The sequence below is a fragment of the Pongo pygmaeus genome, chromosome 20 (genome assembly GCF_028885625.2).
Source record: "Pongo pygmaeus isolate AG05252 chromosome 20, NHGRI_mPonPyg2-v2.0_pri, whole genome shotgun sequence".
Classification (NCBI taxonomy): Eukaryota; Metazoa; Chordata; class Mammalia; order Primates; family Hominidae; genus Pongo; species Pongo pygmaeus.
The window spans coordinates 52,454,827-52,465,251 of record NC_072393.2 but is presented as its reverse complement, the minus strand read 5'-3'; the positions used below and the strand labels follow the sequence as shown (position 1 = coordinate 52,465,251).

The 10,425-nt window shown below is 48.6% G+C and overlaps 1 protein-coding gene across 1 annotated transcript; it reads left to right on the top strand.

The window, feature by feature from the left end:
- Window positions 1–2,157: 2,157 nt before the first annotated feature.
- Window positions 2,158–6,420, top strand: PNMA8C (PNMA family member 8C). Its single transcript, XM_054466287.2, has one exon. The coding sequence runs from the start codon at window positions 2,735–2,737 to the stop codon at window positions 3,347–3,349; it is 615 nt and encodes a 204-aa protein (XP_054322262.2). The 5' UTR covers window positions 2,158–2,734; the 3' UTR covers window positions 3,350–6,420.
- The last annotated feature ends 4,005 nt before the right edge of the window (window positions 6,421–10,425 follow it).

Here is a 10,425-nt window from a genome sequence, read left to right as displayed (position 1 = left end):
GTGGGAGGATCGCTTGAGTCCAGGAGTTTGAGGCTGCAGTGACCTATGATTGGGTCACTGCACTGCAGCCTGGGAGACAGAGTGAGACCTTGTCTCAAAAAAAAAAAAAAAAAAAAAAAAAGAAAGAAAAGAAAGAAAGAAAGATTACAATTCAATACAAAAAAGGTGACAATCCAATAGAAAAACAAGTGAAAGACTTTAGCAGACTCTTCACAAAACAGAATATCCAAATGGCCAATAAGTATCTGAAAATAAATTCTCAATTTCATTGGTTATCAGGAATATTCAAATGTAAAACACAAGATTTCACTCGGGAGATTACTCCGATGAGATACATACCAGAATACCCAAAGTGAAAAAGCCTGATAATATCTAGTATTGGCCAGGTACGGTGGCTCATGCTTGTAATCCCAGCACATTGGGTGGCTGCGGTGGATGGATCACCTGAGGTCAGGAGTTCGAGACCAGCCTGACCAACATGGTGAAACCCTGTCTCTACTAAAAATACAAAATTAGCCGGGTGTGGTGGTGGGCGCCTGTAATCCCAGCTACTCAGGAGACTGAAGCAGGATAATAGCTTGAACCTGGGAGGCGGAGGTTGCAGTGAGTCGAGATTGTGCCATTGCACTCCAGCCTAGGAGACAGAGCGAGACTCTGTCTGAAAGAAAGAAAGGAGGGAGGGAGGGAGAGAGGGAAGAAAGAAACGAAGGAAGGAAGGAAAGAAAGAGAAAGAAAGGAAGGAAGGAAGAAAGAAAGAAAGAGAGAGAGAGAGAAACAGTTTGTCATGCTTCCAAGACAGCCTCCTGCAGCTCCTATACTTAGTCTTTCATGTCTAGGAGGAAAGACAGAGTCTTCCTCCTCTTACCAGTTGCAGAAATCCTTACCTTCATTCTGATTGGACTTACTGAGTTCACGTGTCTAACCTTTAACCAGTCTCAGAGAAGAGGGGCATATTAGGCACTAACTGCTTTTTGTCCAGGTTCCCTGGGTGACCATTTCTGAACCAATCACTGTGGCAAGGAGGTGAGATTATGCTAATTGGTTCAAGCCAATCAGGGCTTATCCCTGGAACTGGGGGTATAAAGGGTGTCGACCTAACCCAAATGTTTTGGCTTTATTAATGGAGACTGGGGAGGAGAGGAATAGACATTGTGGATGTCATCACATGGGGGAGACATTTCTTATTTATTTTTAAACATTTATTTGAAACAACCATAAACCTACAGAAGAGTTGCAAATATAGTATAAAGAATGTTTTCACGGCCAGGTGCGATGGCTCTGGCCTGTAATCCCAGCATTTTGGGAGGCCGAGGTGGACGGATCATCTGAGGTTGGGAGTTCAAGACCAGCCTGGCCGACATGGTGAAACTACATCTCTACTAAAAATACAAAAATTAGCTGAGCGTGGTGGCGCATGCCTGTAATCCCAGCTACTTGGGAGGCTGAGGCAGGAGAATCGCTTGAACTGGGGAGGCGGAGGTTGCAATGAGCCGAGATCGGGCCACTGCACTCTAGCCTGGGCAACAGAGGGAGACTTCATCTCAAAAAAAAAAAAAAAAAAAAAAAGAATGTTTTCTCCCCTGAAGCATTTTGAGTGTAAACTGTCATATCGCTCTGAATATTATAGTGTGTGTGTGTGTCCTACATGCAAGAACATTCCACTGTAAAGATACATTTGTTCCCTTTGATGAGTATTATATGGGCAGGTACTTTGATAGTTCACATTCCTCACCAAACTTTGCATTCATGTGCTTATATCTACATCAACTCATAGATTCTAATTATATTCAAGGGGTTATAATCTGTTACTTTCATTTTTAACGTTGATGCTCCCAGGGTTGGCCAGTGGGAGCCTTTCAGGCTAGTTCCTGTGTCTTTCCAGGTTGTTCTCATCATTTTTTTTTTAAGCACTTCCTTACTTTCTGACCCCAAAAGATGCCCCGGGTGCCTCTTGTACATTTGCTGTCCCCTCACCCCTGGAATCGGCTATTATTCAAAGGAGACTCGCGGGCGCTTCTGATGGCTGGTGGCCGACCCCTCACCTCCGAATGACCCCCTCAGACTCTCGATTTCAATGCGGCCAGTCGGCCAATGGCAGAGGCGATGCTCCAGCGGTTGCCATGGAGACCGCCAGGCCGCAGAGCGGAAGGAGGCGGTGACGTCACTGCGGGAGCAAGTGCAGCGGCCACATCCTCGTCCTAGTCCGGCCACGGGGCACCGAGGGCAACCTCTGGGCCAGCGGTGAGGGACGCGCCTCCCTGCCTGCCAGGGCCCCGCCCACGACACTCCGTTGGCAGTTGCCCCAGGGAGATCAGCAGTCCCAGATCCCGAGAGACTGTTGGGGCCTGCGAGACCTTCGGAGGCCACGCCAAGAAAGGGGAAGCATCATCTTCAGACCCTTCTTGGTGCAGCCTTGCCCAGGACCCGGGAGCCACGAGTCAGGTGGCAAACACCGCCTTCTGCTTCTCCAGCACGCGTAAGTCCCTGGGAATCTTCGAGCCCACTCAGAGGGAACCACAGAAGCCCCGACGTTGCACAGCCCTGCAGGCAGGGGCTGGGGGCATCCTTCACTGAGCTGGACTAAGGGGTCCTGGGAGCGGCCTCCGGCCCCTGAGGCCTCACTCTTTCGTAGCCTTTGGGAAGGAATCGCGGCATCCTGGATAATTTCGTGGATTCCCGAGGCAGCTCAGGTGTCCATCAGCGGGCATACTCCTGCCTCAAAGAGTTAGGCAAGATGCTGTTCGGGGTGAAGGACATTGCACTGTTGGAGCACGGGTGCAAGGCCCTGGAGGTGGACAGTTACAAGTCCCTGATGATCCTGGGGATCCCGGAGGACTGCAACCACGAGGAATTCGAAGAGATAATTCGGCTGCCCCTCAAACCTCTAGGCAAGTTCGAAGTGGCTGGGAAGGCCTATCTGGAAGAAGATAAATCCAAGGCGGCCATCATTCAGCTGACGGAGGACATCAATTACGCCGTAGTCCCCAGGGAGATCAAGGGCAAGGGCGGTGTGTGGAGAGTGGTCTACATGCCCCGGAAGCAGGACATCGAATTCCTGACCAAGCTGAACCTCTTTCTGCAGAGCGAGGGCAGGACGGTGGAAGATATGGCCCGGGTCCTGAGGCAGGAACTGTGTGCCCCAGCCACAGGCCCCAGAGAGCTGCCTGCAAGAAAGTGCTGTGTGCCTGGGCTGGGGGAGAAACCGGAGGCTGGGGCCACCGTCCAGATGGACGTGGTGCCACCTCTGGACTCCTCCGAGAAGGAGAGCAAGGCTGGAGATGGCAAGAGGGGCAAAAGGAAGAACAAGAAAAACCGCCGGCGACATCACGCCTCAGACAAGAAGCTGTGAGGTGGTGGCATCGGGTGGGCGTGGGGAGTGTCTGAGGGGGTGTGGGTGATGACTGTAGGAGGGTAGGTACCACTTCAGTATGTTTAAGGAGTGCGAGTAAGTGTGGGTAATGCAAGGGAGGGTGCGAATGACTCTAGTGAGTGGGTAACTTTGGAGTAAGAATGGGTATCATTTGGATAGCACAGGTAACATCTGACTAGTGCGAAAGAGGTGGATATCTTTATCTGAGTTAACTAAATTGGGGGTTACATCTGAGTGGGTGTGGTTAACGTCTGGGTGCCCGTGGCTCATTTATTCATCCTACAGATATTTACCGCATACCTACTATGTCCCAGGTACTGTTCTAGGAGCTGGGGATAACGAAGGGAGTAAACTCAATACAAATCCCTGCCTTCATAGCACTCAGAGTAAGTGGGTAATATTTGAATTACTTGGAGACATCGGAGTGAGCGTAGGTAGCATTTGAATACATGTGGGTAACAGCTGAATGATCATAAAACCTGGTTGAGTGTGGATTGCTCATTCATCCATGTATCCATGCAACCAACAAAATTTCCTGAGCACCTACAGTGTGCCAGGCACTGGGGATACAGAAAGGGAATTAACAGACCAAAACCTTGTCCGTGACTCTCACAGTAGCTATTTGAGTAGGTGCGGGTAACATTTGGGTTACTTGAATACACATTAGTGAGTGTGGGTAGCATTAGAGTGTGTGGGTAGCATCCGCGTATAATTGAAAGTAGTTGTGGGTAATATTTGAGAGTGTGCGGGTAACACCTGAATATGTGTATGGGTATCATTTGAGTAGATGAGAGTAATTTCTAAGTGAGGAAGGGTCTCAAAGACCCACAAACATCTTCCGCCACCTGGGAGACCCCGCGGGACCAGCTGCGCAGGCACAGTGGGAGCCAGAGCCTAGCAGCGCGTCAGACCGTTGCTATGGAGACCACAGGCTGCCCCCAGGCGCCTGCGCCCTTTGCAGAAAATGGAGGAGGGGGAAACGGTCCTGGATTCCAAGGTTTTGCAGATCTCTTACTGGAGTTGAAGAGAACTCACGCTGATCCAGGAGGAACGTGTCAGGGAGATCCCTACTCGGGAGAAGGGCCGCCATCCTCCTTCGGCTGTCACCCGCGGCCTGATTCTGGGGACAGCCTCTCTTGCTGGGGGGAGGCGGGCGGCGCGGACCCCTCTAGCTTTGCGCCCTCCTGGAAATCCTGTTATTGCAAAGTCTAGAGCCGTTTTCTATGTTTCAAAAGCATGTACCTTGAATGTACCTCTGGCACAAACTTGTTCGGAGTGGGCCACCCTGTTTCGCTCATGTCAAGCAGAAACCATGGCTGAGAGTGAGTTGCCTGCTCCCCCCCTCTGAGGAACTCACTGATCTGTAAGCGGCTCTTGAAAAGCTGTCGCTTTTCTCTACACGCTGAGTCTCTCTTACAGAAGTGGTCAGAAGCGGGACCCTTCTGCCCCGATTGGCGCCTGGGGTGAGGGTGTGAGTCTCCGCAAGTTAAATTCCAGAAGCTATGGCTTGGTGAGGAGGAGTGAACTCCACTCTCTAAAGAAGAGGCAAGGCTTCAGGGCAGTGGTCCAAAAGGAGGTAAATAATTAAGAGGCCATTATCAAGAGTTACCAATGAATGACGTTAACACTGAGGTGAAGAAGAATTTTAAAAATCAGGTAAAATCCAAATACATGTGAGTAGGCAGATGTTTTGCTCAGAGAAAACCGACCTGTCAATTTGCAAACTTATGTTAGTTCAAGGATCTGCAAAGGTTTGAGCTGAATCTCTTTTCAAAAATGTAACTTACACACAACACAAAGACTCAGCCTACCAAATTGTAATGTCAGAGACTCCTAATGTCTTTTTTTTTTTTTTTTTTTTTTTGAGACAGAGTCTTGCTCTGTCACCAGGCTGCAGTGCAGAGGTGCAATCTCAGCTCACTGCAACCTCTGACTCCCTGGTTCAAGCGATTCTCCTGCCTCAGTCTCCCTAGTAACTGGGATTACAGGCACGTACCACCATCTCCAGCTAAATTTTGTATTTTTACTAGAGAAAGGGTTTCACCATGTTGGCCAGGATGGTCTCAATCTCCCGCCTCAGCCTCCCAAAGTGCTGGGATTGCAGGTGTGAGCCACCGCGCCCGGCTTCTGTGTTGATTCTTTTTCTTTTTCTTTTTTTTTTGAGATGGAGTCTCCTTCTGTAGCCCAGGCTGGAGTGCAGTGGTGCGATCTCGGCTCACTGCAACCTCTGCTTCCTGGGTTCAAGTGATTCTCCTGCCTCAGCCTCCTGAGTATCTGGGACTACAGGTGAGCACCACCACACCCAGCTAATTTTTGTATTTTTAGTAGAGACAGGGTTTCACCATATTAGCCAGGATGGTCTCGATCTCCTGACCTTGTGATCTGCCCACCTCGGCCTCCCAAAGTGTTGGGATTACAGGTGTGAGCCACCGCGCCCAGCGTGATCTTTCTGTTCCTTGTAAATGCCCGGCCTGGGCATACCCACTCTCAGAATATTGTACTACTGTGTTCATTGTTGCATCCCAGAGTCTGAGCTTGAATAAATGCTATGAAAGCCTCCAGTGTGTTTGTTGCATGCTGCTCTCCCATCAAGCCATATTCGTTGTATAATAAGGGATAGTGTGACATTTCTTATCATATTGCAGCATGAAGACTATTTTCTGCTTATTGTGGATTTCAGGGGTATAACATTTATATTTGTGATACACAACATGCGTGGTTGTTCAATGTTGCCCATGAAATCAAAATCCTACCACTTTTCTTTGAAGATTTTCTGGACCAAAGAGTATCCTGGGACTCCAATGTAAGTTGTCATGCAAAACTGTCACCATTTGAAGCTACTTAGCTGAGTGAAAACATCACTGGTAGGGCAGATCCCAAGCAAAAATTCACAAGTAAATTGAATGTGCCGGCTGTTGGAGGGCTGCATCTGGCTCCTGTAAACCCCTGATTTCAAAAGGGGGTTCAGCTAAAACTCTTCATTGTTCTTTGTGATGGAGATGCTCTTTTGTACAAATATGAACTCATAAAATAAATGTATGCTAATGAAATCATAGTCTGCCCCTTGACTTATGGGGGGAAATCCATGTAAGATTTAATTTGGAAAAATGATGTGGCTGCTAAAACAAGTACTGAAAACTGCTTCCATGGCCTGAGGTCTTCCAGGACTGCATTTATTTTTATTTTTATGTACTTATTTATTTTTGAGACAGAATCTCTCTCTGTTGCCCATGCTGGAGTGCAGTGGCATGATCTTGACTCACTGCAAGCTCCGCCTCCTGGGTTCACACTATTCTCCTGCCTCAGCCTCCCGGGTAGCTGGGACTACAGGCACCTGCCACCAAGCCCGGCTGATTTTTTTTGTATTTTTAGTAGAGACGGGGTTTCACCGTGTTAGCCAGGATGGTCTCGATCTCCTTACCTCGGGATCTGCCCGTCTCTGCCTCCCAAAGTGCTGGGATTACAGGTGTGAGCCACCGCACCCGGCCGAAACACAGCTTTCTTTTATGCTACGGACTTCTCAAGATGTCAGGCCATTTTCCAGTGGCTGCTGTGAAAGGTGAAACAATTTAACTGAAATAAAAACAGTAACAGCTATCTTGTGTTCCAGGCACTATGCCACATTCCTTCACATCATTAACCCATCATATCCTGCCAACCCTGTGAGGTATGGCCCTATAGGTCCACAATCCCTTATAAAAACCCTCAGCTAGGTGTGGTTTCGGGGGTATATGTGGTTCAGAATTCAGAGTTTTGGATTTTAGAAAAATGATACACTGACTATACCTTATATTGTAGAATTTACTCCCCAGGGGGATGCGGGAAGCCCTTATAATCCCATCAATACTTCTGTAGTGGGCTAGGTGCAGTGGTTCACGCCTGTAGTCCCAGTACTTTGGGAGGCCAAGGTGGGGGAATTACTTGAGGCCAGCAGTTCAAAACCAGCCTGGTCAACACAGCAAGACCCCTATCTCTACAAAAACTAAAAAAAAAAAATTAGGCACGGTGGCATGCACCTGTAGTCCCAGCTACTCTGGAGGCTGAGGTGGAAGGATCGCTTAAGGCCAGGAGATCAAGGCTGCAGTGAACTGTGATTGCACCACTGCACTCCAGCCTGGATGACAGAGTGATAGCCCTCTACATCTCAAAAAAAAAAAAAAAAAAAAAAAAAGACCAGATAAGAGATTAGATGATCAACCTGTACTATTATTAAGATCATCATCTCATTCTATGGATGAAGAAAGTAAAGCTCAGAGAGGCTAAGTAACTTCTCTAAGGTTACAGAGCAAAGCACAACAGAAATTGAAAACAGGCCTCTCGCCACATTCTGTGCTCCTAACACTGATTCGGGTCTCTCTCAGGCTGGGAGGCCCCAGCTGACATCGGAGTCATAGAGCATGATGTTTCTGGTAAATGGCTGGGAGAAGAAATTCTTCAGGATTCCTTGAGAAACAAGCCAGAGGTGGGTGGCACTCTGAGGGCCTGTTTGAAACTGCAGTATATGCTCTGGTTCTAAGTGGGGGCTTAGAGCAGAGAATAATCTTCGTGTATATTGAATATTCATACGTACCAGGCACTATTCTAAGCATCTTACACAAACAATTAATTTAATCCTCATAAGACTGAACACCATGAGACTGACACAATCTCATTCTCCAGATTTGGAAACTGAGGCACAGAGCCACACGATCTGTAAACAGAGCCAGGATGTGAACCGGACTTGAGTCTACGAACAGCTAGACCACACTGCTTTTTTTGTTGTTGTTTTTGAGACGGAGTCTCGCTCCGTGGCCCAGGCTGGAGTGCTGCGGCGCGATCTTGGCTCACTGCAACCTCCACCTCCCAGGTTCAAGCAATTCTCCTGCCTCAGCCTCCTGAGTAGCTGGGACTACAGGTGCGCGCCACTACACCCGGCTAATTTTTTATATTTTTAGTAGAGTCAGGGTGTCACCATGTTGGCCAGGATGGTCTCGATCTCCTGACCTTGTGATCTGCCCGCCTTGGCCTCCCAAAGTGCTGGGATTACAGGCATGAGTCACCATGCCTGGCCCACTCTGCCTTTTCTAATGACTGTGAGCATTTACCATCCGTGGGTTCTGTGCCAATACCTATCATGGTCTCGTGAACTGCTCACAACCTCTCCATAAGGTTAAGTCTCATTACAACTGCCATTTTGCAGAGAAGGAAACCAAGGCTCAGAGAGGTGAAGGAACTGACCCAAGATCACACAGCCACAGAGTGATAGAGCCAGAATTTGAACCCAGGCAGCCTAGCTCCAGAGCCCACGTGCTCCACCACATGGAGGGCTGACACGGCACAAAGAGGAATGGGGTCTTGGTGAATCCAGGGAGACAGCACCCTGGGGCCTCCTCCCAGCAGTCCTTGGTGAGAAACAGGGATTCTGAAGGCAGTCTCTGACTCTCTGAGTGACCGACACATAACGTGTGATTCCGGCCAGGTGCAGTGGTTCATGCCTGTAATCCCAGCACTTTTGCAGGCCAAGGCAGGTGGATCAGTTGAGGCTAGGAGTTTGAGACCAGCCTGGCCAACATGGTGAAACCCCGTCTCAACTAAAAATACAAAAATTAGCCAGGAGTGGTGTTGCGCACCTGTAATCCCAGCTACTCGGGAGGCTGAGGTGGGAGAATAGCATGAACCTGGGAGGCAGAGGTTCCAGTGAGCCAAGATCATGCTACTGCACTCCAGCCTGGGCGACAGAGTGAGACTCCGTCTCAAAAAGGAAAAAAATATATATATATGTATATATATGTGTGTGTATATATACACATATATATGTATATACGTATATGTGTATATATACGTATATACGTATATATATGTGTATATATGTATATACGTATATATGTGTATATATGTGTATATACGTGTATATATATGTGTATATATATGTATATATGCCAGCTGCATGTGCCCTCTGGTGCCTGTGGGACCCCCGGCTGATGGGGCAGGAAGTTGGGGGGGGCAGGGAAAGGGTGGGCATATGTGCCTAGGTGGGCGCAGAGCACACGGCTCTTCACCTGCTGTTCCCTCTGACTTTCAGTCGCCCTTCAGGCTTTCTTTTTTATTTTTATTTTTAGATGGAGTCTCACTCTGTCGCCCAGGCTGGAGTGCAGTGGCCTGATCTCAGCTCACTGCAAGCTCTGCCTTCAGGGTTCACGCCATTCTCCTGCCTCAGCCTCCCGAGTAGCTGGGACTACAGGCGCCCGCCACCACGCCTGGCTAATTTTTTGTATTTTTAGTAGAGACGGGGTTTCACCATGTTAGCCAGGATGGTCTCGATCTCCTGACCTCGTGATCTGCCTGCCTCGGCCTCCCAAAGTGCTGGGATTACAGGCGTGAGCCACCACGCCCGGCTGTCCTTCAGGCTTTCTACCCCCTCCCTCCAGGAAACCTTCCTGGACACCTCAGACCAGATTAGGTGCCCCAATTTTTTTTTTTTTTTTTTTGAGACAGAGTTTTGCTCTTGTTGCCCAGGCTGGAGTTCAATGGCGTGATCTCAGCTCACTGCAACCTCTGCCTCCCAGGTTCAAGCAATTCTCCTGCCTCAGCCTCCCAAGTAGCTGGGATTACAGGCATGCGCCACCATGCCCGGCTAATTTTGTACTTTTAGTAGAGACGGGGTTTTACCCTGTTGGTCAGACTTGCCTAGGTGCCCCTATTTTATCCTCTCATAGCTCCCCTGTATTTTTCCAGCTTGGTAAACCTCTCAATGCTGATTAATTTTATTTGCATAAATCTTTGATGCCACTCTTCCCTGAAAGACTGTGAGCTCCCAGAGGGCAGAACTGGGTCTGTCTCCTTATCCTCAGGACCCAGCACTGTGCCTGGCACATAGCAGGTACTCAGGAAATATGTGGGATTGTTTTAATACAGGTTTTATTATGATTTAGGTATGGTAAGGCCAAGAGACTTCAGCAGATGACTACTGCTGAAAAGATGTTCATTACTCACAGATCCCAAGGGGAAGAGGCCATACTATGATGTGTTACTGGAAAGGGGTCCTGATCCAGACCCCAAGAGAGGGTTCTTGAATC